Source organism: Azolla caroliniana, unplaced genomic scaffold (assembly GCF_043228905.1).
Source record: "Azolla caroliniana isolate FFs.n. ecotype wild unplaced genomic scaffold, voAzoCaro1.0.p SCAF_9, whole genome shotgun sequence".
NCBI classification, from domain to species: Eukaryota; Viridiplantae; Streptophyta; class Polypodiopsida; order Salviniales; family Salviniaceae; genus Azolla; species Azolla caroliniana.
In genome coordinates, this window is record NW_028230444.1 from 1068951 (window position 1) to 1096776 (window position 27826).

General features: G+C 37.7%; 3 protein-coding genes across 5 annotated transcripts; all 3 read right to left on the reverse strand.

Moving 5' to 3' along the window:
• Positions 1–6237: 6237 nt before the first annotated feature.
• Positions 6238–8751, reverse strand: LOC147859737 (uncharacterized). 2 transcript variants are annotated; one of them, XM_087324865.1, is made up of 2 exons: positions 7691–8746; positions 6238–7570 (listed from the first exon to the last, which is right to left on the reverse strand). In XM_087324865.1, the coding sequence occupies exons 1-2, from the start codon at positions 8729–8731 to the stop codon at positions 6539–6541; spliced, it is 2073 nt and encodes a 690-aa protein (XP_087180991.1). In that variant the 5' UTR covers positions 8732–8746; the 3' UTR covers positions 6238–6538. The 2 variants fall into 2 exon arrangements, with proteins under 2 accessions (XP_087180991.1, XP_087180990.1); XM_087324864.1 differs by having other exon boundaries at positions 6238–8751.
• A 4975-nt stretch (positions 8752–13726) lies between these two features.
• LOC147859738 (uncharacterized) lies at positions 13727–16391 on the reverse strand. The gene is made up of 4 exons (XM_087325178.1): positions 15721–16391; positions 14972–15630; positions 14669–14836; positions 13727–14250 (listed from the first exon to the last, which is right to left on the reverse strand). The coding sequence occupies exons 1-4, from the start codon at positions 16363–16365 to the stop codon at positions 14112–14114; spliced, it is 1611 nt and encodes a 536-aa protein (XP_087181304.1). The 5' UTR covers positions 16366–16391; the 3' UTR covers positions 13727–14111.
• Positions 16392–23436: 7045 nt separating this feature from the next.
• LOC147859739 (putative WRKY transcription factor 26) lies at positions 23437–27605 on the reverse strand. 2 transcript variants are annotated; one of them, XM_087324663.1, is made up of 6 exons: positions 27474–27605; positions 25723–26237; positions 25432–25608; positions 24683–25341; positions 24381–24548; positions 23437–23960 (listed from the first exon to the last, which is right to left on the reverse strand). In XM_087324663.1, exons 2-6 carry the CDS (start codon positions 26206–26208, stop codon positions 23822–23824), a joined length of 1629 nt encoding a protein of 542 aa, XP_087180789.1. In that variant the 5' UTR covers positions 26209–26237; positions 27474–27605; the 3' UTR covers positions 23437–23821. The 2 variants fall into 2 exon arrangements, with proteins under 2 accessions (XP_087180789.1, XP_087180790.1); XM_087324664.1 differs by having other exon boundaries at positions 25723–26268; positions 27474–27580.
• Positions 27606–27826: the final 221 nt, after the last annotated feature.

Genomic DNA, 27826 nt, shown 5'->3' on the forward strand with positions numbered 1-27826 from the left:
TGGTGGAGAAAAAAACCTCTTGTGCTTTTATAACCAAAGTCATCCCCTCTTCTTGATGCTCATATCTGTCAACTAGGGCCTGCCATGATAGCCAACATACATTCCCCCACTTGATTGAGCCTTGCACCTGGCATAATTGCAATAAGCGGCCAACCCCCCACCATATTTGATGGGACTCTGGGCAGTCCCATAGAGTGCGTCGTATTGATTCTACTACAGTTGGACACTATGTCGTGAAGATCCGTCACTACGCGCGGATCGTGAGGCGGAACCACCGGGGTTCTGGATCGGAAGGATTCAAAGTCGGTACAAGCTTTGGTGCAAGCTTTAGCGAGAAAGTACTTAAGATAGATTGGGAAAGAGAGAAGTTGAGATTACACGATTGAGAGAGATTGATTGAACTTTTAACTTTAGATTTAAGAAACAAGTTACACGATCAATTTGATAACGAATTTCTTCTTCTTAATTTTATAAGGAGAAAAAACACGTTTTTTCTCCTCCCCCTTCCTTCTTTTATAGATGCTCTCATGCATGTGATGCATGTGAGGGTACAAGACATGCATAAATTGCATGTTTGCCATTTGGTGCTTATGTATTACATGTGGTGCATGATAACCATGTCACTCATTTTAGCTCTCATGTATGAGAATTTACATGTAAAAGTACAATGATAGAAATATAAATTCAACTAAATGGCATGGCTTAATGGTAAGCCAATTGACTCCTAACTAGCATGGCTTAATGGTAAGCCAATTGACTCCTAACTTGGAGGTGCAAGGTTCGAATCCTTACTTGCCCTCCTTGTATATGTATCTATATTTATATATTTATTTATCTAGTCGTTGGATGCCGTCGTCTCATTGGCGTCGGATACCGGTGCTGCCGTCGGTTGCCGTCGGATCACCGACGTCGGATACCAGTGCCGCCGGATCACCGACTCCATCGCTGGTCCGGTTTTGGTTGGCCAAAACCCTTTACGAGTAGCTAGCCCACCTCCACTCTTAGTTCAAGTTACCTTGAACTCTCTATGCTCCACACATAGACACAAATATAATATCTTTTGCTCTACCTTATATACGATGAGAGCCGTATTTATCGTGCCTATGTGGGATATCTCACAATTTTCTCTTTTCCTTTCACAAACTTTATACCCTCATATCTTGACATTTAGTTGTCCGTTGTCGAGGTATTCCTCGCGGATGCGTGGAATGAGGCGGAACCTCGGGGGTCCTGTACCAAAGAGCAAGAGAGGAAGGGGACGAAACCCTCTACGTGCGAGCGTAGATCCATAGGGACACGGCCCTTCGACGCAAAGACGCAAGTGGGACAACGACACAGAAAGACACGAATGTATGTATGTATTAACAAAGACAAACAACAAGAACACGAAGACAACAAAACACGAAGACAACAAAACACGAAGTCGGTTACAACCGAACAGGCCGGCGAACAGATGCCGATACCTGCCCGTGAACGCACAGAGAGGAAGGAGTAGGTTGGAGGTGCTGCCGGAAGCACTCGGGCATTCCTCAGAGCAGCGCGAGCCTCCCGAAACCTGCACAGAAGGAAGCTATGGCGTTTGCAAACCAGAGAGAGAGAGAGAAGCCTTCGCCCACGAACCGACAACACTTCGTCCTCGACTCGCCGCGATCCCTTCCTCCTCCTCGTCTCCCTCCTTTTATAGGCAAGGAAGGAGCCGTTTCCCCTTTACTTCCCCACCTACCGAATCTGCCTACCTAGGATCTTCTATGGACAACATTCGAGATGAGCCGGTTCCTACGCTCCTGTGCACCGATTCCGCTTGTGGACGGTTTTCTTCACGACACCGTTTCTCGTGTAATAAAGTGCATTCGAAACCTCTATCATTTTGTACTTAGATATTAAATTTATTTAAATTGTTATCTTCACAATTATTGTATTATGTGATTCATACTCGATTTCGTACGTTTTATGGGATTTTCACACTATTGCCGAAAATCTTCACGACAACGTTACACAATTAGGAGAGCTGAGGTTCCCACGTTGTAAATTCATTGGCTTTTACAATTATATGTCAACTACATCTAATTTTACAATTTGTATACAAACCTTCTAATTGATTCTCGTATTGTATTTCAATAAACATCTCCAAAAGACAACATTCAAGTTACTTCATAGTTCCTTCCAATCTCTTAGAATATTCAACATTCTAAGAAAAATACTTGATCATTGATGCCTGTTATTCAACATTCCAAACAAAAAACCAAGATGTTACCATGTCCAAACTATATAATAATTTTAATGTGATACCAAAATATCTACAAATCACGTGACAATATCAAAACCGGATTGCGCTATTTTCGGTTTCTCATGCACCAATGAACCCAAACACACTTTCCCAACCCTTTTTAATTTTATATATTATTGACTAGAAATTAAGTTTTTCTAACTTTGTTTGCATATTTCTAGACCATTATGTGAGTTTATCAAGAATATGGTGACTCAAATATATAAACTAGATGGCACAACATACTTAAAGCCTTTGCATTGTAATAGCAAGCTTGTCCATTAGCGTCTTGAATGATGGGTTTGATGTCATGTTTACTATAAATTTCTTTACAATAAGAGTTTGTTTTTTACACACTCTAGTTGTTTACTCCATAAGTCTAAATTTGTAACATTGACAATGAAAACTAGTTTAACAACGTTAAAGTTCTCACTAGTCCATGATAATATGATATAATTGATAAAGAATGATATGATAGCATTGCCCTTTACATGAATGATGCATAATATAGAAAAGTGACATGTCCCCCAACCAACCTATCCTTATTGTTGTGGTTGAAGATTACTCTTTTATAGGGCGAAGACTCACTTGGATGATGCTCGACTCCCATAAAGTCAACTTCTTTCAAGTTCCATGAGTCCTTTGAGAGACACCACACCGGGATCGTGGGGAGAAAGTTGAGAGAAGAGGGATGCCTCTTACAAGAGTTTAGGAGAGACATCTTTTGTCACGACAAGAGAGAAATAAATCTTAAGACTATTAGCTTTTGTGTTCAAGTTCAAATGTGTTTTTCCCTTGGTAAAATTCTTTCCCACACAACCAACTCATCTCTTTCTTAAGAAGAACCCGAGGGTGCATGCCTTCTATGGTGGATGACATGTCCCGATCTTGATAGATGTAGACGTTTTGTAATTTTTAATGCTTTTGCCAAATATGATGTTGTCTTTTAACCTATTTCTATTGCACGGTTGTTTTACTTCAAATAATACCATCACTTTGTTTTAAACTACATATGTCAACTTGCATCAATCATTTTGTAAACATGCAATCAATCAACTCAATGGTACAATTCAAGATGGTTTACCAACAATAGATCTCATAGTATTCAAAACAATATTAGTGGCACAATTAGTTTTGCATATTTGGGCATTATTTCCATGTTGATTGACACCAATAGATTGTAACACTCGCAATGCATAATCATTATGATAAGTATTAACATACATGGAGTAGCAATCTTGTTAGGTTTGAAAAAATGTAGCTTTAAAATTACACATAGGAAATATTTTAACAAATTTGTATTCTTCTCAATTCATATAGAGCAAAAAACTTCGTCTACACAAATTTATCAAGCCTCTCAAATTTAACACAAACATATCCTAGGGTTATGTTTTTTTTCCCATAAAAAATATCCTCCATTGGTATTAAATTTAAAGTGGCTAGAGGCAATATACAAATAGTCCACTATTACAATGAATATTGTATAGCTGTGTCAAACAACTATAACCAATCTTTGTAGGTAAATATAAATAATCTTTCTAGTCAATCTTGTTCATGTTCAGCATATCCAAGAAAAATGTGTTCATCCTTCACCTCTTTCTAGGTCCTTCACTTGAGATCAAGCTTTGGTGAGGGCCACAAAAAGATGTATTGTACCATGTATTACTCAACATTCCTTTAGTTTTTGATGCAGTTTGATATCATCATATGGCATTCCACCTCTCACATAACCCATGCTAAGGGCATTGGATGATTGCTCATTTTGATTAGCCAGCTTCTCCAAAGTACATCAGGCCTCAGCCTTGCTTCCAAGGTTGACAAAAACAACTTACATCTCTCCAACACGGATATAAAATCAGCCAACTTTACATCTTAGGCTTATGTTAATTTAATCCTCTCTAATTAACTTATTAATCAATTGGCCAAAATTTCTCAAATTACATAATGGTTCGATTTGGGCTTGAACTGGTTTGGCATTGTCCAAGCCAAGCCGGTTAAGTTTAAATCGAGCCGAGCAAGTCTGGCAAGGCTCAAGCTGACCTAAATCGAGCCGAGCCAAACCGCCAAATAGCTTAATAACGGTTTAATGGCTCAGTTCAAGCTTCAACCAAATTGTTGCCAACTCCTATAGTTCGATGTATGTTTCATCCCCTGTAGTCAGTAAGTATTTTAGTGTGATATGTCAGAAACACATTAGGGAGGGTAAATTTAATTACATAAAGAACAATATGATGTGGTCCTACAAATAAATGCATTATGATCATAATGCCCCAAAAGAATATGACTTTATGGATTCCCATAACATAGAGGTATTTATGGTTTTTCTTAAAGTCAAATGGTATTTTGGGAATTATGACATAATTGTCAAGTGGCAATTTCCTAATGTCCTATAATTTAATGAGATGATCGAGGGTTTCAAGGCAAGTTAGAGATCTTTGTACATGCAACGTTCGAATATTATATAACTTCAATTGTCAAGTATCTCGAACACATGGTGTGACTATGAGAAATATTTATAAACAACACCAATTTTAGTCACTACATGCAAACAAATATTGACTATTAAAAGACCATTTTCCATAGCAATTGTGCCCCATTGCAATCACAATGAATACTAAAACACAATGTGAAAAGCATCGCCTTTACAGAGATGTTAAATTGGCCACACCCAAATGTATTTCACAAGTTATTGCTCGTAGTAAACCTTATGTATGCAAGTTTAAGTTTGGGTACGAGAGCAATAGCTCATATAATAATTTTTCTTATATAATTAGGTTGACATTAGTTTGCTACAAAAATATGCTTATACAAATCCCTTTACACAATCCAAGATTTGAAAACTATACTTTTGCCTTAAGGCAATGCTAAAAATGTTGAAACCCTAATGTTGTGGTCGTTGATATATCATATGATGTAAATTTTTAGATATGTGTGTGCTAGGATGGGATTGCCGAGGTTTTGAGATGGGAGAAGATAGAGAAGTAAAAAAGGATGGCCATAGATAGTAGATGGAAATTAAGTGATTAATTAGACAACCTGAAGTATATAATTATTCGAGGATGACGGAGATTAATTAGCAAAGATGCTAAATATAGAACTCTTGATTTAAAATGTAGAAAGATCGATTGCAAGAATACAGGTGGCTTAACACCTTGAGATGCTTTGTTTAACTTTTAACGTGGATAATTCTAAAATTCACATAGACATGGGCATGAATGCATGTATGAGATAGAGATATGGGGTTGAGTCCTCACAATCGATTAGGGTCACCACATTAAACAACTTTGAGATTCCTCATTATTAATGTCTTACCCATGCATGAAAATGGAAAAACTTCACTTCAAACATGATAGTCTTTCATCAAAGGATATAGGTCCCTCGAGAAGTGTTATGTTGACATCCTTTTGAAAGCATAAATCAACACTCCAAAAAAGCAAAGAGCCTTACTCCCTGTGACCATGTGAAAGCAAGTGCCTTACTCCCCTCCAACTCTAAATACAAGCTTCAACCAACTTCCAACACTAGTTTGGGCTTCTTCATAGTGTCTTACATATGCATGAAAATGGTGAACTTGTACTTAAATCATGATAGTCTCAATTGAAGGATACAAGACCGTCAAGTTTTGTTTTATTGGTGTCCTTTTGCAACCATAGATCAACACTCCAAAAAAGCAAGAGATTTACTCCCTTTGATCATGTGAAAAACACCTCACTCTCTCAAACTTTAAATCCATGGCTTTTCGCTACACATTTCTGCTTGATTTTTTGGGCATCAACAACAATGATTGCTTAAAAATAAGAGGATGATTTCGAAAAACTTGCCAAATGTTTGTGTTCAATGCTACCAGTCACTTATGCCATTGGCTATTGCCCATAACCTACTCTTTTGCTTCGTGTTCTAGCCTCTCTTGAAAGCCTAGCAAAAATTTATTTTAACCACTTGGAACATATTTTTCTCCATTGCAGTAGTGATTCTATCCAAAAATTCACACAAGTTTCCTTAATCACACCGAGTACAACATGAGAGAGAGGGGAGGGAGAGAGTTGATTAACACAATTGTGCATTGAGCTCAAGAATCTCTTTGAGTCACATAATTAGTTATTGCAATTCGGTTAAAAATACTGGCGGTTTATCAAACTTCAATCCGCGCGCAATGAGAAATATAAATATGAAGAAGACCTCAATCACAAAATGTGATGGACACAATTGATTGGCTTTCCCTTTTCTTGATAACACCTAGTACAATTTCTTCCATTGATGCACCAATTCTTATTAGCTATTCTTGTTTCCGATGCCACCATTTGCTGAAGAAACAATGTATGGCTTCTTGACAAATCGGAGCCTTGCGAAAAGGCATAGGGTTAGGAACACGAAACTATAAGCTGCATATGCTTTTGAGCTCGTATGTGGTGGCTTCGATGCAATAGCCGGATGGAACACGGTCACATAGTAATGAAGACCAACAGACATTGCAAGAGTCCATTGAACAATAGCAATGGACCTCACAGTCAATTGCCCCAATGCAAAAGAGTAGATCATATTCACCATTACAAAGGTAAGGTAGATCCCATACGCCAATGATTGAAGCAGCTGAAGGGAGATGTAGCTACTTGCCAATGTATTTTTATAGAAGAAATACATAGGCTCGATGCCGATGATGAAAGACGAGATCCACAAAGTTGCGAAATATGAAGCTAAGTATGCATTCGCAAAGAATAGGAGCTTCTCCAGGGAGACAAGTGCCTTTATATGCTCGAACAAGTAAACTACAACAATCAAGGGAAGAAGCAGAATGCCAAATGATATCGTCGTTGCGAGAAATGGAGCCATTTGCTTTCCTATGAGCGGGGAGAAGCTCTCGGTTATTTGTTGGTTCGCGATGTCGAAATACTCCTTGGATGTGCCAGTCCATTTCAGCACATCGGGACGGAGATGGTCGGCCACTCGTCCGGCCGTCTCGTGTAGTTTGTTCGGCAAGTCGGCTAGCTCTTGCATTATGTCATAGTCATCATTGGATGGGTCCCTTTGGTCTTGCATTGGATTATTATTGTCAGTTTGTTCAAACCCACCTCGGTTCATCTCTTCCAGCTGGGATTCGATTTCATTCGTCGCATTTTGGAACTCATCCACAGGTGCTTTTGTTTCTGATACCGATATCAGTTTTTCAGTCTCGGTGTCAGTTTCAGTCATCTCTGATATCACTAGTGGTTTTTCAGCTTCAGCTTCATCGGACTCTGGGGTCTCTTCCTTTGCTTCTAATATGACTACTGGTTTCTCATTTTCAGATTCATTGGACTCTGGCACCTCTTCTTCCTTCACTTCCTCTTGTGGTTTCTCAGTCTCGGATTCACTGGAATTCGGCACCTCTTCTTCCTTCACTTCCTCTTGTGGTTTCTCAGTCTCGGATTCACTGGAATTCGGCACCTCTTCTTCCTTCACTTCCTCTTGTGGTTTCTCAGTCTCGGATTCACTGGAATTCGGCACCTCTTCCTTTGCTTCCGATTCGGCTGGAGGTTTTCCGGTTCTGGATTCAGGAGCTGGAATCTCTTCCGATACCGCCTGATTCTTTTCGGTTTCCATTTCACTGAGCTCCATCTCATCCTTTCCTTCCAACACCTCTACTGGTTTTCCAGTGTTGCCAGTCTCCACCTCTTCTTCCCTGGCATCTAATACTGCTACTGGTTCTCTGGTTTCACTGCCCTCCACCTCGATGGTCACATCTGATACTAGTTGCGGTTTTTCGGCTTCGGATTCATCTTCCTTGAAATTTGACCCGGCATTTTCCTCTACTTTCTCCTTGTTCTCATCACTCGACACATTCTTTTCGTCGGTTCTTTGCTCCACATCGGGGGTCTCCTTGGAGCCACCATCGACTACCACAATGTGGTTATCTTCATTTTTCGGGCTCGAATCTTCTTCCTTAATCCATGCTTTTTCTTCGTGTTGCAAGCTCAAATCTTGAGTCCCTGGCTTGAATCCCTCTGCTTGCTTCTTGCCATCTCCTACATTTACATCAAGTGAGGTGGAATCCCCATTCTTATCATCAGTGCTTTCTTTTCTGAAATCTTTCGAATCAACCTCACGTTCATCCTCTACAGTTGGAATATCGTCTGTAAGAGCTTCCGTGTCAGGCTTGGAGCCAGTGGAGCTTTCTTGATTCTCTTCGCTTTCTTCAAGCCTTTTTCTAGCCGCAAGATTTCCCCCTTCCTCATCCTTTGGAGCAAAACCCTCATTCTCCGGAATGCTCTGTTTCTCCAGATCTCTCAGATGACCACCACCGACTTCTTCACCACTCTGATTCTTCCGTGCCTCTGCGCTGATGGCTATGATTTCAGCATAATTTCCTCTCTCACCCAGGAGCTTCCGATGATCAGAGGCATGGGTACTGACACAGTCACATTCCAGGGACAAGAACAGGGCTATGGCCAACAGGATGATGAGCCAGGAGGAGGGAGAAGAGCCCATTGATCAAAAGGAAGATTCAATGTGTGGATGGGAGGAGAAGAAGAGGAGAAAATCCAATTGTCTGTGTGAGTGAGAGAGAGTGGTGGAGATTTTACCTTTGGGAGTTTCTGAAACCTCTGCTGTGTTGGAGCTTTAATGGTTTCTTCTTCTCCAAAATATGTACATCTATCTATATGTATATGGTAAAATTTACATACACACACACACACACACTTTACAACTCAATATGTATAATGTATGTATATGAATAGAGAGAGAGAGAGAGAGACAGAGAGAGAGAGAGAGACAGAGAGAGGTATAAAGAGAGGATTCCAACACAAGATATGTGTGTGTCTTGTCTTTTTCTCTCCTCGAAAGAAAAGGGGGGAAGAAGTGGGGAGGAGGCGAGGTATCGATCGATCCATCGATTGCCCCCCAACCCAAACACACACAACATTGGTCGGCCGAACATGTGCTACTTTCACACCACCACCACCACCACGTCCTAAGAGACTAGGCCGTCCAAAATACGGCATGGCCCTTGCTTCCCCCTACATTATTGCCCCAGAAGACCAAATGTCTGCTCCGACATACATCGCTTATCGGTCGAAAACGGGCTACTTTCACACCACCGCATCCTTAAGAGACTACGCTGTCCGAAAACGGCTTGCCGGCTTCCCTGTTATTTGTCCTCGACCATGCCTGCTCCGACATGGACCGTTCTCGCATCACTCTTCCACACCCCTTGCTTAGGTCTGAGAACAGATGATTTCTGTATCGTCTTCCCAACCTACGCCCCCCCCCCCCCCCCCCCCCCCACTTGAAAACGGATGGCTCCCACATCGCCTGCCATTGTTGATCCAACAACATATCCCGAGTTTTTCTTCCAAACCATACTAGTGCACACCCTTCATTTGTACTATCTATGTTTATTATGTTCACATTGATGCTAGGTCGGCCCCAATGGCATATCTTCATCAGTTATAACCTTTTTTCACTTTGACAATGCTCACATGAACCACATTTCATCAAAAGGTAAAACAACAAAATACCCCAAAGTTTTCAAAAATCAAATGAGAGTATCGATTTGTAGCAGTATGTTGATTTTCTTATCACTATTGGGCCATCAACATATGTACATATACCCTTTTGTACGTAACGTTGCTTTCATATGCTACCAAGATCCATATAATCAAAGGGTAAAACATCAAAATACAATATAGGTTTCTAATGCATTTTGAAATACCCCTACCTAGCCTACAGTTTTTGTACTATACCATGGTACTCTAGTTTAAGTTAGGGGCATTTTGCATAATACATAATGTTGTTTTTCTGAATAACCATCTAATAACTTAATCACGTCCTAGTGACTTGATAATCTTGTCATTAAACTAATGTTTGATAATATTTTCATCATGTTAATTGTATATTTACTCTAATCACTTTACAAATTGTATCATCAAATGAGCATGAGTGCACAATAATAATTAACATGCTGTTTTTTATTGTTAGGGTGTTCCATGTGTGAATGGGGATAATAATGATGTGTTGCTAATTAAAGCAATTATTGAGTATTGAGGGCAATTGAGTCATTAATCAACTTGTGAATAATAAGGTATCTTCAAAGTGAAAATAGCTAAGGAGAATGTCTCAATGGAAATTACTAGCAAACAAGAGATGAACCGTTTCCCTTAGCAAAAGATGGTGGACCCAGACGAGATACAAGGCAAAGCTTGTTATCAACAAGGAAAATAAACGTGAGTTGCTAGACATGCCCATGTTAGAAATCATGCACTTGCAACAATATCGTGTGATTTTGGCCTTATTCAGTATTTTTATACCTTATATCTAGGTTAATGCAATAACTTAAAGCTCTTTCAAATTTATGACTACAAAATCCTCATTGGGAAATGATGTGAAAGCATAGACTAGCCATATCACACCACATCCAAGTAATGTGATAATTTTAACAACATTATTATGTTCGACAATGACCATAAGAAAATAAGAAATCAAACGTCATTGAGCATGAAATAGAAACCTAGGCTACGAATGTACCAATGTGAAGCTCAATTAACATAATAAATATGTTCAAACTTATTATAAACATTTGCATTATAATCTATAGTTGCAATTAACTGTACAATTAAAAACTAAGATTTTCGTAGATTTTAAAAAAGAATAGTTCTAGCAATTATTAACTTCATGATTTTCACATGATTCATGTTTGTCTTATTTTAGTTTATCAAAGGTAAGTTTCAAATTTCAATTGTTGTATGATGCACATGTTTACATACCTAATGATCTTAAGAAGCCTTGGAATGTAATGTAGCCATTCATTTTTGATATAGATAGATAGATTTTATTCTATCTTCTTCAAACGTAAAATATGACCTATGAGACCAAAAATATTACATTTCATATAATACATGTGAAAGTGAGTAGCAACTCTTGATGTCCAAGAACTTTGGCAGAAAGAGAGAGAGAGAGAGAGAGAGAGAGAGAGAGAGAGAGAGAGAGAGATTTTAAAGAATTGAAAGGTAGATTACTTGGTCAGATTTTGTTGTTGGGAAACCTCCAAGATGTCATCACTTGAAGAGTTCCAAATATGTGACTTGGTAAGGTCTCATATATTGCCTTTTGTGTTAGCATTTCCATCACATGGCTTCTAAATGTGTATAGGATTTCAATTGAGATCTCAATTCTCAACATCATTTGTCTTTCTGTTGTTTGTAGCCGTATTTTTTTCTTTTTGTACTCAATACCATATGGCTAGAAACATGATTTCTTGGCATAGGATGATTCTTTTTTATAATGACGTTGATGTTTTCAAGAGTCTCATTGGCATGTGGAGAATGCGTAGTGACACGTGGCTAACATACTCTTTTTAAGGTCATTGTTATACTCAATTAGGGAGCATATTTTTGTCCCTAAGAAGCAAAACATGGTCTGTCCTTCTTGGTATAATTGCCCAAGGTTGGTGCATGCAACAATTGAAGGTGGGAAGCACCACAAACAACTCAATCTTGGGGCCTTTAAGAATTTGAATATTATGAAATGATTCTTTCTCAAACAATAAGAAATGGGTTACCATTCGGGTTTGGTTTGGAGAAAATATCATAACTTCCATTTAGCCGAAGTGTTATCCACCCACAATGCTTTATTTGTAATTGCAAGATAATGAGTAGAAAGAGTGGTCGACCCACTTTGAATGCCATGCCAATGAGAATTTATGGTTGGGGAGTGTTGTCATTTCCTTGTAGTTTTCTCAACATTTAGCATTGATGTGTGTGCAAAAATTGTGGTTGAACACATGTTCACATTTCCTTGTAGGTTTTCCAACATGTGCGATAGAGAGAACATTAAAAGATGGATTGATATATTGCATTATATTATCATTCTTGGAGGTTCAATATGACTTATGGCAACAAATTCGAAGCATTCTCACATAGTATTTCTGGAGTTGAGTAGCGATCCTTGATATTCTAGAGTTTTACCGATGAACAATGTGATTGAGGGAGCACATATTGTGTGTCAAAGAAAACTATGTAGGGATTGAATTGGATTGGCAACACGTGGAAACTAAACTCAAAAGTGGTTGTAGATGGGGGGTTGTGTCAAAATATGAAACTTAGACTCACAAACTTATTCAAGGCAATATATGCATAGTTGACGAAAACTAAAATATGTGGGGATTGGATTGGATTGACATAATGTGGAAACCAAACTCAAATGTGATCAAAGGAGAAAGATTGTATGAAAGTGTAAAACGAGACTCACAAACTTGTTGAAGGCAAAATATGCGTAACTTACAAGTTTCCTTGCTTGTTCACGAATGCTTATCTCCCATCAAAGAGAATGTGAGCTATGCCATATTGAACGAATGGTGCAGAAAGCGATGGGCTCTAGCATGGTGTTACTATTTGGAGAAGAGAATGTTTTCATTGTTTGGTGTAGCATACATAATATAATCCGAGAAAGGTCAATCTCCACAACATGCCAATGTTGTGATACATTAGTGGTGCAAAGAAAGTTCATTAATCTATGAATGTATTGACACATGCATTCCTAATCTCTAGTTCTAGTCATCTACATAATCGTTTGTAAATTTAGCTTGTCGGGAACTAACATACCACTCTTACACTCCCATGATTACAATACAATTAACAAGGGGTTTTGTATTGTGGCGTTCTTTTATGAAGGAGAGAGACTTGTAGGGGGGGAGTTTGAAATATGAGAAAAATGATTGGAATGCGGTGTATTAATGTTGTCTCAAAATTTGACAACAGCATAGTTGCATGTCGCCTTTTACCTCATATGTAGAGAAAATGGCTAAAAATGGAGTTTACTTCATCTACAGAAAAAGATGTAGCCCAATCTCGTAGAGAGATACACACAAATATGTGTGTATAGTTCATGTTGATTATATTCGAGACCAAGCACTAGATAGTAAATGCATATCTCTCATTTACAACCGGTAGTAAATGTGTTTTCACGTCCTCTACTTTACACCACACATAGCATAGTAGTTCTTACAAATTACTATATGTTGATGTGTCAACGAGTTGTTTAACCTTCAAGACTCTATTTTCCTATCCCATATCAATGTCTCTTGATGAAATAATTGTACAATGTGATAAATGTAAAAGACAATAGATGACTCAAGGCACAATCTTTTATCGATGCGCTCCTTCTCATATAGTCTACAACCCCATGCCACATTTCAAGCGGTGAATTTCTCAAAAGGCTTCAAAAACAACAAATAAATTACCATGGTCTCATATAAGGTTCAGGTTTAATTTTAATGACTTATAAAATGACTTTGCTTCCATGCATGCCCTCTGTAAATTTCTCCAAGGCATGCTGGCCCCTTTTGTTGTGCATAATTGATGATGACGGTGTATGTAACATATTGTGGATGTATTTACTTATGTTGGTAGCAATTTTTCATTAGCAAGGAAAGGAAAAGTTAATGCAAGCAAAGGTTGGGCCTTTTCTTTGGGCAACACAAAAAAGTGATAAATAAAGCAAGACTTTGCCAACAATAATTTACATTCACTTTTTCTTGATTGCATTGATCTGAAAAGTACTATGATGTACCATTACTCTTGTGGTCCACTATGAAATTGCAGAATGAAGTGCTACCCATTTAGTTGTCTTGTCCCCTTAAAATGAATGAGTTATTGATAAGAGAGAAAATTGTTTAAGGACCTCAAATCTATTTGCTTCATGAGGTCTCATATATACATGTTTACAAAAGTTTTCCTAGAGATTCTACCATCCAAGGATATGTATTCGGATTCCTCTTGTTACCAAGAAACCAAAAACAAAGTTTAGCCTTGGGTAAGTGCAATAGAACAGGATTGCGATTTTAGTAGTTAATATTGGTATTACATTAATCTCAAGCACTGCCCCTTCTCAAAGGCACATTGTGATTATGCTTTCCTTCATAAGTTGTCCAAACTGTCCTTGGATCAGCAGAGGATCGCTCAACATGTTTCCTCATGCCACATCCTAGATTTGTACATCTGTAGTAGCTTCTGCAAGTCACAATATTTCAAAGGGTTAAAGAGTTCAATGATCATCTGAATCTTTCTCTCTCTCACACACACATATGCACACAATAGGGAAAATTTTCTTAAGTCGTGCACGAAATACATCACACACATTAATTATAAAAGCTATGACTTGAATGTGGAAACCATGTTGCAAATCAATCCACGCAAGCAATTCAATCTTTTAATTAAACTCTAGACTTGCATTCAACGCCCAAGGTTTAGTTCAGAGTTTTTTCAAAGCTTGCAGAAAGCTATCTATGGTAAGGAATTAATTATGCATATATGATTAGATACATCAAATATGCAGAATTGAAGATTTATAAATTTGAAATTTATATTTGTATATGGTTTCATTGCTAAAACAAAATCATACAAAAATTTGTCAAAAGAGAGTTCACACCTGGGAAAATTATGGCCTTTGACTACCTTCTGGCCATATTTGCGCCATCTATACCCATCATCGAGAATATCAACTTCGCTTATTGTTTGTACAACTATACGGGACTCCCGAACAGTTGTGATTGGTACTGGATATGAATGTGGCATTTCCCCACCGCTGTCCATTCTCCTGATACATTAAACAATATAGGTGAATACATACTTGTCAGGAAGCATACTGGAGGGTTCTAAAACACAAAGCAAAAGAAAGAAGTAAACAAAAAAAGATACAATTCAAGGAACCCAAATGAGATGGCAATAATACCTTCGGCGCTTCGAGTCTTGTTCTTCTTCACAATCACTTTTGGTTTCACCTTCTTCATCGCTAGGGGAACAGAACGATTGTTCAGGAGTTCCGGTCAATCCGGTATGAGAAATAACCACTGATGAAGAGGAGAAATCAGCTGAATTCTTATCTGAATCCACCTTTTCTTCATGTGCTTGCAATTGGATCCCTCTCTCTTGAATCATCATGTGGGCAGGATTTCGTGATGATCTCCGTGTTGTTTGTGGCTTTGGGTGGTTATGTTCCCCTTTGTATGTAATTTCAGTTATTTCTCCTTCATGAGAACATTCCACATGCTTCTTCACAAGACAATGAGGATGAGTACATTTATAATAGCTGCGACGACGCCCGGTACCTTTTAATTGCTTTTGCCCATACTTCTTCCAGTTATACCCATCTGAAGAGGGCCTTCCATTCATAGATAACCCATGATGAGCTAGAATCATTTCAGTTTCAGTGGACTTTTTATGAGGCTCAGATGTTTGTGCTCTCATATTATTTAATGTTTCATGGCACCCTTGAGTGTTCATGTATGGATCTGGCGAATCAGAATTCAACATTGACGTATCGTTAGTTGGTTGATCAGTGGGTTTATTTTCAAATTCGAAAGCCTCTTCGTTTGAAATTCCAAATGATCCCTACAGAAAAACATTCATTGCTTTGATACTAACCTTATTGATTATAATACCAAAAACTACTGATTCTAAATAAGATATAGCAAGACTCACCGTGCCATTTATGTGAGACAACCCAGTTCTTGTTACTACAGGGTGTGGCCAAAAGACAAAGTCATTGGCTTGTTGGGCACTGTTCTCATTTTCAGATTCATTGGATTCTGGCACCTCTTCTTCCTTCACTTCCTCTTGTGGTTTCTCAGTCTCGGATTCACTGGAATTCGGCACCTCTTCCTTTGCTTCCGATTCGGCTGGAGGTTTTCTGGTTCTGTATTCATCAGTGCTTTCTTTTCTGAAATCTTTCGAATCAACCTCACGTTCATCCTCTACAGTTGGAACATCGTCTGTAAGAGCTTCCGTGTCAGGCTTGGAGCCAGTGGAGCTTTCTTGATTCTCTTCGCTTTCTTCAAGCCTTTTTCTAGCCGCAAGATTTCCCCCTTCCTCATCCTTTGGAGCAAAATCCTCATTCTCCGGAATGCTCTGTTTCTTCAGATCTCTCAGAAGACCACCACCGACTTCTTCACCACTCTGATTCTTCCGTGCCTCTGCACTGATGGCTATGGTTTCAGTATAATTTCCTCTCTCACCCAGGAGCTTCGTATGATCAGAGGCATGGGTTATGACACAGTCACATTCTAGGGACAAGAACAGGGCTATGGCCAACAGGATGATGAGCCAGGAGGAGGGAGAAGAGCCCATTGATCAAAAGGAAGATTCAATGTGTGGATGGGAGGAAAGGAAGAGGAGAAAAGCCAATTGTCTGTGTGAGTGAGAGAGAGTGGTGGAGATTTTACCTTTGGGAGTTTCTGAAACCTCTGCTGTGTTGGAGCTTTAATGGTTTCTTCTTTTCCAAAATATGTACATCTATCTATATGTATATGGTTAACCTTTACACACACACACTTTATAACTCAATATGTATAATGTATGTATATGAATAGAGAGAGAGAGAGAGAGAGAGAACCGATTTCTATTCGGAGGTCAGTTAGTCAAGGATGCCCAGTGCTTTACTATTCACTATTGTGACACATCATCCTATTCTTGTTAAGTTACACGATATGGCTATGGAGGAAGAATTGCTCGGACTAAGGTTGCCATCAGGGAAGCCATGTATTGTTTAAGCTCTCGCAGATGACCATATTATGTTTTTGGCACCTAATCGGGAAAATATTAGTAAGACAAGAGATGTGTGGGAATTGTTTTCAAATGCTTCGGGGTTGAGAATTAATATACATAAATCTGTCCTCATTTCATGTACAGAACAAGATGTGTTAGGGTTGGGGTGGTCAGGAAAGATAGTACATGGTGGTATGATTTGTCGTCATCTTGGATATCCAATTGGGGTGGAAGTTTCTCATGTGAAACTTATTGAGTGGGTATCCAAAAGGTTGGAGGATAAGTTTATGTATTGGAGGTCTCAATTTTGGTCTTTTCATGTATGACTTAAGGTGGTCCAATCGATTATGGTCTCTATGGTATCTTATTATCTTTCTTTGCTCCCATGGTCAAAGAAAGCTCTTGAAATGTTGTCACGCTCGATGCGAATGTTATTATGGAAAAGAAAAGGGAAAAGTGCCTTGTCATGGTTGACATGGGATCATGTTTGTACTCTGAAGCGTCTTGGTGGGGCATCAATATTGAATCTATATGAGCATATGGTGGCTCGTCGATTTACTTTCATTTGATTCATGTTTGAAGGTGTACAACCTTGGACAGAAATGGTGGCATACTTTATAGAGAAGAATGGAATAAAGCTTGGAAACATGAAGGTTGAAGCGAATTGGTGGAATGTAATTAATTCTGATAGGGATGTCAAATGTACAGGGTCTATGATAGTTAATCATTTGTTGACATCTTGGCAAAGTATGTTGGATTTTGTGGAATGACATTCCCCACAAGAAAGGGGATGTGCCAATTCATTACAAATGGAGGTTTTGGCAACATCAAGGTTGTTGAGGTGGGAAGGTAAACAAATTCTTAACCTTTAATTTAATCGGATGGCTAGATTGGGTTTGGTAACAGTTAAGGATGCTATGTTGGTTTCACAAAGAAGATTAATGGCTTTTTGAACAATAAGATCAACATTTCGTATTCCAAAAGGTTATAACTTTATTTGGGATAAGTTGCAACAAATACTATCTTCGCATGAGCCAATTCCTGATTTAGATGGGCGATCTCAAGAGCTTGATTGGAGGTTTGTTGGAAATAAGAGATTGACTATGATCTCAACGAATGTTGCTTATCACAAGTTGATTGAAAAACATAAGTGGTTGGAAGAAAGGGTTATAAAGATATGGGGTTTTCATAAGCCCATTACTTGGTGGTTTCATGTGATCAAGGCAGGTTGGTGTTCTCGACTGATGCTACGAGCCAAGGTATTTATTTGAAGAGTTATGGTTGGAGCTTTACCATTAGGGGATGCATTAAAAAGAAGAAACATTACTAAAGGATTGCGTTTCTTTTGTTCGGTGGAATTGGAACATAGTAGGCATCGATTTATTTCATGCCCGATGGCAAGGATGGTTTGGAGGTGTATTAGTTTAGTGTGGATGTCTCTAACACGAGTAAGTCTATCTTCCTTCAGTTGGGTTTTTGCATATATGGAGAACAATGAACCGATGCCTCATTTTCAAATTATTTTTGAGTTCTTGAGGTATTGGGGGCTATGGTTCAATTGGAATATGCGGAATGCCTTCATTTTTTATTCGCAAGTTGGGGTGAGAAAATATGTTCTAAAGTTGAAAGGAATTCTTTTGTGGCAATTGACAGTGCTAGAGAAGTCACAAAATCTCAACCAGAAAGAGAGAGAACTCTACAAGGACACATATCATCATACTCGCCATTTGAATTGGTGTAGGGTAGCATTGAGTTTGGTGTCGTAGTATTCTTTAGATCCCTTGATAGAAGGGTTCTATACTTTGTAGTAAGTTACTCATGGTGGTATTTTTCCTTTCGTAATGAAAGCCATTATTTACGAAAAAAAGAGAGAGAGGTATAAAGAGAAGATTCCAACACAAGATATGTGTGTGTCTTGTCTTTTTCTCTCCTCAAAAGAAAAGGGGGGAAGAATTGGGGAGGAGGCGAGGAATCGATCGATTGATCCATTGCCCCCCAACCCAAACACACACAACATTGGTCGGCCGAACATGTGCTACTTTCACACCACCACCACCACCACGTCCTAAGAGACTAGGCCGTCCGAAATACGGCATGGCCGTTGCTTCCCCCTACGTTATTGCCCCAAAAGACCAAATGTCTACTCCGACATACATCGCTTGTCGGTCGAAAACGGGCTACTTTCACACCATCGCATCCTTAAGAGACTAGGTTGTCTGAAAACGGCTTGCCTGCTTCCCTATTATTTGTCCTCGACCATACATGCTCCGACATGGACCGTTCTCGCATCACTCTTCCACACCCTTGCTTAGGTCCGAGAACGGATGATTTCTGTATTGTCTTCCCAACCTACCCCCCCCGCTTGAAAATGGATGGCTCCCACATTGCCCGCCATTGTTGATCCCACAACATATCCCGAGTTTTTCTTCCAAACCATACTAGTGCACACCCTTCATTTGTATTATCTATGTTTATTATGTTCACATTGATGCTAGGTCGGCCCCAATGGCATATCTTCATCAGTTATAACCTTTTTTCACTTTGACAATGCTCACATGAACCACATTTCATCAAAAGGTAAAACAACAAAATACCCCAAAGTTTTCAAAAATCAAATGAGAGTATCAATTTGTAGCAGTATGTTGATTTTCTTATCACTATTGGGCCAAAAACATATGTACATATACCCTTTTGTACGTAACGTTGCTTTCATATGCTACCAAGATGCATATAATCAAAGGGGGAAACATCAAAATACAATATAGGTTTCTAATGCATTCTGAAATACCCCTACCTAATCTAGAGTTTTTGTACTATACCATGGTACTCTAGTTTAAGTTGGGGGCATTTTGCACAATACATAATGTTGTTTTTCCGAATTACCATTTAATAACTTAATCACGTCCTAGTGACTTGATAATCTTGTCATTAAGCTAATGTTTGATAATATTGCCATCATGTTAATTGTATATTTACTCTAATCACTTTACAAATTGTATAATCAAATGAGCATGAGTGCACAATAATAATTAACATGTTGTTTTTTTATTGTTAGGGTGTTCCATGTGTGACTAGGGATAATAATGATGTGTTTCTAATTAAAGCAATTATTAAGTATTGAAGGCAATTGAGTCATTAATCAACTTGTGAATAATAAGGTATCTTTAAAGTGAAAATAGCTAAGGAGAATGTCTCAATGGAAATTACCCACAAACAAGAGATGAGCCGTTTCCCTTGGCAAAAGATGGTGGACGCAGACGAGATACAAGGCAAAGCTCGTTATCAACAAGGAAAATAAACGTGAGTTGCTAGACATGCCCATGTTAGAAATCATGCACTTGCAACAATATCGTGTGATTTTGGCCTTATTCAGTATTTTTATACCTTATATCTAGGTTAATGCAATAACTTAAAGCTCTTTCAAATTTATGACTACAAAATCCTCATTGGGAAATGATGTGAAAGCATAGACTAGCCATATCACACCACATCCAAGTAATGTGATAATTTTAACAACATTATTATGTTCGACCATGACCATAAGAAAATAAGAAATCAAACATCATTGAGCATGAAATAGAAACCTAGGCTACGAACGTACCAATGTGAAGCTCAATTAACATAATAAATATGTTCAAACTTATTATAAACACTTGCATTATAATCTATAGTTGCAATTAACTGTACAATTAAAAACTAAGATTTTCGTAGATTTTAAAAAAGAATAGTTCTAGCAATTATTAACTTCATGATTTTCACATGATTGATGCTTGTCTCATTTTAGTTTATCGAAGGTAAGTTTCAAATTTCAATTGTTGTATGATGGAGATGTTTACATCCTAATAATCTTAAGAAGCCTTGGAATGTAATGTAGCCATTCATTTTTGATATAGATAGATAGATCTTATTTTATCTTCTTCAAAGTTAAAATATGACCTATGAGACCAAAAATATTACATTTCATGTAATACATGTGAAAGTGAGTAGCGACTCTTGATGTCCAAAAACCTTGGCACAGAGAGAGAGAGAGAGAGAGATTTTAAAGAATTGAAAGGTAGATTACTTGGTCAGATTTTGTTGTTGGGAAACCTCCAAGATGTTATCACTTGAAGAGTTCCAAATATGTGACTTGGTAAGGTCTCATATATTGCCTTTTGTGTTAGCATTTCCATCACATGGCTTCTCAATTTGTATAGGGTCTCAATTGAGATCTCAACATCATTTGTCTTTTTGTTGTTTGTAGCCGTATTTTTTTTCTTTTTGTACTCAATATCATATGGCTAGAAACATGATTTCTGGGCATAGGATGATTCTTCTTTATAATGACGTTAATGTTCTCAAGAGTCTCGTTGGCATGTGGAGAATGCATAGTGACATGTGGCTTACATACTCTTTTTAAGGTCACTGTTATACTGAATTAGGTAGCATACTTTTGTCCTTAAGAAGCAAAACTTGGTGTGTCCTTCTTGGTATAATTGCCCGAGGTTGGTGCATGCAACAATTGAAGGTGGGAAGCACCATAAACAACTCACTCTTGGGGCTTTTAACAATTTGAATATTATGAAATGATTCTTTCTCAAACAATAAGAAATGGGTTACCGTCGGGGTTTGGTTTGGAGAAAATATCATAACTTCCATTTAGCCGAAGGGTTATCCACCCACAATACTTTATTTGTAATTGCAAGATCATGAGTAGAAAGAGTGGTCGACCCACTTTGAATGCCATGCCAATGAGAATTTATGGTTGGGGAGTGTTGTCATTTCCTTGTAGTTTTCTCAACATTTAGCATTGATGTGTGTGCAAAAATTGTGGTTGAACACATGTTCACATTTCCGTGTAAGTTTTCCAACATGTGAGATAGAGAGAACATTAAAAAATAGATTGATATATTGCATTATATTATCATTCTTTGAGGTTCAATGTGACTTATGGCACCAAATTCGAAGCATTCTCACATAGTATTTTTGGAGTTGATTAGCAATCGTTAATATTCTAGAGCTTTACCGATGAAAAATGTGATTGAGGGAGCACATATTGTGTGTCAAGGAAAAATATGTAGGGATTGAATTGGATTGGTAACACGTGGAAACTAAACTCAAAAGTGGTTGTAGATGGGGGATTGTGTCAAAATATGAAACTTAGACTCACAGACTTGTTCAAGGCAAAATATGCATAGTTGACGAAAACTAAAATACGTGGGGATTTGATTGGATTGACATAATGTGGAAACCAAACTCAAATGTGATCAAAGGCGAAAGATTGTATGAAAGTGTAAAATGAGACTCACAAACTTGTTGAAGGCAAAATATGCGTAACTTACAAGTTTCCTTGCTTGTGCACAAATGCTTATCTCCCATCAAAGAGAATGTGAGCTACGCCATATTGAACCAATGGTGTAGAAAGCGATGGGCTCTAGCATGGTGTTACTATTTGGAGAAGAGAATGTTTTCATTGTTTGGTGTAGCATACATAATATAATCCGAGAAAGGTCAATCTTCACAACATGCCAATGTTGTGATACATTAGTGGTGCAAAGAAAGTTCATTAATCTATGTTTTCATTGTTTGGTGTAGCATACATAATATAATCCGAGAAAGGTCAATCTCCACAACATGCCAATGTTGTGATACATTAGTGGTGCAAAGAAAGTTCATTAATCTATGAATGTATTGACACATGCATTCCTAATCTCTAGTTCTAGTCATCTACATAATCGTTTGTACATTTAGCTTGTCGGGAACTAACATACCACTCTTACACTCCCATGATTACAATACAATTAACAAGGGGTTTTGTATTGTGGCGTTCTTTTATGAAGGAGAGAGACTTGGGGGAGGGGAGAGGTTGGAATATGAGAAAAATGATTGGAAATGCAGTTTATTAATGTGGTCTCAAAATTTGACAACAACATAGTTGCATGTCGCCTTTTACCTCATCTGGAGAAAAATGACTAGAAATGGAGTTTACTTGATCTACAGAAAAAGATGTAGCCCAATCTCGTAGAGAGATACACACAAATAGGTGTGTATAGTTCATGTTGACTATATTCAAGACCAAGCACTAGATAGTAAATGCATATCTCTCATTTACAACAGGTAGTAAATGTGTTTTCATGTCCTCTACTTTATACCACACATAGCATAGTAGTTCTTACAAATTACTATACGTTGAGTTGTCAACGAGTTGTCAACCTTGAAGACTCTATTTTCCTATCCCATATCAATTTCTCTTGATGAAATAATTGTACAACGTGATAAATGTAAAAGACAATAGATGACTCAAGGCACAATCTTTTATCAATGTGCTCCATCTCATCTAGTATACAACCCCATGCCACATTTCAAGGTAAAAAACAGTCATGGGTTGAATTTCTCAAAAGGCTTCAAAAACAACAAATAATTTACCAAGGTCTCATATAAGGTCCAGGTTTAATTTCAATGACTTATAAAATGGTTTTGCTTCCATGGATGCCCTCTGTAAATCTCTCCAAGGCATGCTACTGGCCCCTTTTGTTGTGCATAATTGATGACGTTGGTGTATGTAACATATTGTGGATGCATTTACTTATGTTGGTAGCAATTTTTCATTAGCAAGGAAAGGAAAAGTTAATGCAAGCAAAGGTCGGGTCTTTTCTTTGGGCAACACAAAAAAAGTGATAAATAAAGCAAGACTTTGCCAACAATAATTTACATTCACTTTTTCTTGATTGCATTGATCTGAAAAGTACTATGATGTACCATTACTCTTGTGGTCCACTATGAAATTGCAGAATGAAGTGCTACCCAATTAGTTGTCTTCCCCCCTTAAAATGAATGACTTATCGATAAGAGAGAAAATTGTTGAAGGACCTCAAATCTATTTGCTTCATGAGGTCTCATAAATACATGTTTACAAAAGTTTTCCTAGAGATTCTACCATCCAAGGATATGTATTCGGATTCCTCTTGTTACCAAGAAACCAAAAACAAAATTTAGCCTTGGGTAAGTGTAATAGAACAGGATTGCGATTTTAGTAGTTAATATTGGTATTACATTAATCTCAAGCACTACCCCTTGTCAAAGGCACATTGTGATTATGCTTTCCTTCATAAGTTGTCCGAACTGACCTTGGATCAGCAGAGGATCGCTCAACATGTTTCCTCACGCCACATCCTTGATTTGTACATTTGTAGTAGCTTCTGCAAGTCACAATATTTCAAAGGGTTAAAGAGTTTAATGATCATCTCAATCTTTCTCTCTCACACACACATATGCATACAATAGGGAAATTTTTCTTAAGTCGTGCACGAAATACATCACACGCATTAATTATAAAAGCTATGACTTGAATGTGGAAACCATGTTGCAAATCAATCCACGCAAGCACTTCAATCTTTTAATTAAACTCTAGACTTGCATTCAATGCCCAAGGTTTAGTTCAGAGTTTTTTCAAAGCTTGCAGAAAGCTATCTATGGTAAGGAATTAATTATGCATATATGATTAGATGCATCATATATGTTGAATTGAAGATCTATATTAAAATTTGAAATTTATATTTGTATATGGTTTCATTGCTAAAACAAAATCATACAAAAATTTGTCAAAAGAGAGTTCACACCTGGGAAAATTATGGCCTTTGACTACCTTCTGGCCATATTTGCGCCATCTATACCCATCATCGAGAATATCAACTTCGCTTATTGTTTGTACAACTACACGGGGCTCGCGAACAGTTGTGATTGGTACTGGATAGGAATGTGGCATTTCCCCACCGCTGTCCATTCTCCTGATACATTAAACAATATAGGTGATACATACTCTTCAGGAAGCATACTGGAGGGTTCTAAAACACAAAGCAAAAGAAAGAAGTAAACAAAAAAAGATACAATTCAAGGAACCCAAATGAGATGGCAATAATACCTTCGGCGCTTCGAGTCTTGTTCTTCTTCACATTCACTTTTGGTTTCACCTTCTTCATCGCTAGGGGAACAGAACGATTGTTCAGGAGTTCCGGTCAATCCGGTATGAGAAATAACCACTGATGAAGAGGAGAAATCAGCTGAATTCTTATCTGAATCCACCTTTTCTTCATGTGCTTGCAATTGGATCCCTCTCTCTTGAATCATCATGTGGGCAGGATTTCGTGATGATCTCCGTGTTGTTTGTGGCTTTGGGTGGTTATGTTCCCCTTTGTATGTAATTTCAGTTATTTCTCCTTCATGAGAACATTCCACATGCTTCTTCACAAGACAATGAGGATGAGTACATTTATAATAGCTGCGAGGACGCTCGGTACCTTTTAATTGCTTTTGCCCATACTTCTTCCAGTTATACCCATCTGAAGAGGGCCTTCCATTCATAGATAACCCATGATGAGCTAGAATCATTTCAGTTTCAGTGGACTTTTTATGAGGCTCAGATGTTTGTGCTCTCATATTATTTAATGTTTCATGGCACCCTTGAGTGTTCATGTATGGATCTGGCGAATCAGAATTCAACATTGACGCATCGCTAGTTGGTTGATCAGTGGGTTTATTTTCAAATTCGAAAGCCTCTTCGTTTGAAATTCCAAATGATCCCTACAGAAAAACATTCATTGCTTTGATACTAACCTTATTGATTATAATACCAAAAATTACTGATTCTAAATAAGATATAGCAAGACTCACTGTGCCATTTATGTGAGAAAACCCAGTTCTCGCTACTATAGGGTGTGGCCGAAAGACAAAGTCATTGGATTGTTGGGCACTGTTCTCATTAGTTTTATCACCATCATCAGTTTCTATTCTCTTTTCAAGAGTGTTCAAAGATGCCAAAAATGAGCCAGTGGTGGGAGAAGGATCAGCCTACATTTTAGAAATACATGTAAAGAATTTTATCAGAAGAATCTTCAATTGACACCAAATGTATAAATGAATTAAGATCAAGTATAGAAAAGAAGTAAACAAAATAAGACATACCAATCCTGCAGTAAAGAGAACAGGAGACTCTAATAGCATTGTTGGGCTGAGTCCGGGCGGGAGAGTAAAATACATAGAAGGAATTGGTAGCCTCGATGGCATCATTGACTTGTATCGTGCAGTGTTATTGCCAGACAGAGAAAGATTCCCTGCAGATTCATCTCTGTCATCCAATACATTTTTGTCGGATTTTTCATCAGGATTTATATCCGAGCTAGTTGTACCATCTTTATTATCATTCACATTATGATTGAATCCTTGTTCGCTGCCTAGCCAAGGAAAAGTAGGCGATTCCATGTTTGAAAAGGGTCTTACATCTGTATAATATGGCTCATGCTCAGAAAATATGCTAGAACTGTAGGTCATTGGGTTTGGTGTAGTGTCATCACATCCACCTCGAAGAAAAGCGTGATTTGTATTACTGTTGTGTGGTGAAACGACTAATGCTGGACACGAATTAGCTGTTGCAATGCCACCTTCTCCCATAATGTTTTGAGAGGAGGTTTTTTGTTGGGCTGCAGAATGTTTTGTATAAATTCACCATTACTAAACAAAAAATATTAATTTTTTAGGAGATCTTATAATTAAAACCAGAGCTTGGTCTAGTAAATTTTAATGATGAAATTGTTAGAATCATAGACCCAACATTACAAACTCTGAAGAGATCATATATGCATACATATATACATACATACATACTCACAGATATGCATCCTACATAAATATGTATGTACACAGATACATACACATTCACAGTTACATACCTATATACCTACACACAAATACATACGTAAATACATACATACAGCCAGCCAGCCATACAATCATACATACACATACCCATATATACACCTAAATGCTCATGAAAATATGTGCTCCAAGTATGACTTTCACATCATTTTCTAATTATATTCTACTCTTTTGGGGATAAGTCCCATTTTTATTCATTAAATTTGAAGTATTTTTGCACAAGATTACAAGAGAAATAGCACAACTTTTTGCATCATTCTATACTTAAATTCTACTTCTTTGCAGACAAATCTTAGATTTTATGGTTTTATAAGAGGAGATTTTCATAACTTTACACTAAAAGATAAGAATCTAAAATTAAAAACCTCAAACTTGATGCTTTTGAAAGACATGATTATGATAAATGTAACACACATGACATCATTGTATACTCAGAATCATCTTCTTCGTTAAAAACTTTAAATTTGTAATTTTGAGTACACAACTCGAGTGAACTAACATACTCACATAATGTTACACTGAAATTCTACTTCTTTGTTAAAAAACTTCAACTTTGTAATTTTGAGACACAATTACAAGTGAACTAACACACTCACATAAATTACCACTTAAATTCTACTTCATTGAGGCTAAGTTCCACTTCTTCATTACCAGAAACTTCCAATTTGTAGTTCTACATACAGGATTAACAAGAAAGCTAACGCACATTCATCATTCTATACTTAGACTGCAACAATTGGATGGGGGGGGGGAAGCTTCCGATTCCTTGTTTCAGAGAAAGGAAATCTTCAACACATTCAGGTCTAAAAGGCTAAAAATTACAAGAGGGAGATAACATTAGATCCAGAACACGTCTAAAAAACTTTTGTGACAGAATTACAAAAGAAGAAGAAGAGGGATTCTACACGATATAAGAATGCCAGAAAAAACATTGAAGCCAAAATTTGCCATGATTTGAATTAAAAAGGGGAGAAAGAAAGGAAAAGGAGGTAATGTGCTACCTGAGGAGAAGTAAACCGAGGGGAGAAGGACAGAGTTTCCTTTGATGATGATGCTTCTGCTTCGGCTTCTGCTTCTGATTCTGCTGTTGAAAGGGAAGAAAGACTGAGTCCACTACTCTGCGCAGAGAAAGGGAAGGCTTTTGGATTTGAAGGAGAAAGGAGGAGGAACAGGGGAGCCCATATTTATAATTTCTCCATATCACAATCATTTCTTTGCTTTTATTTTAATTACAAAATTGACTACTTTACTTATTATTATTTTTCTCTCCACCAATAAAAGTCCTTCTCTTTTATTTTATTTTTTTAAAAAAGACGACGAAGAAGAAGAGAACAAATATTTATTTAAATTATTA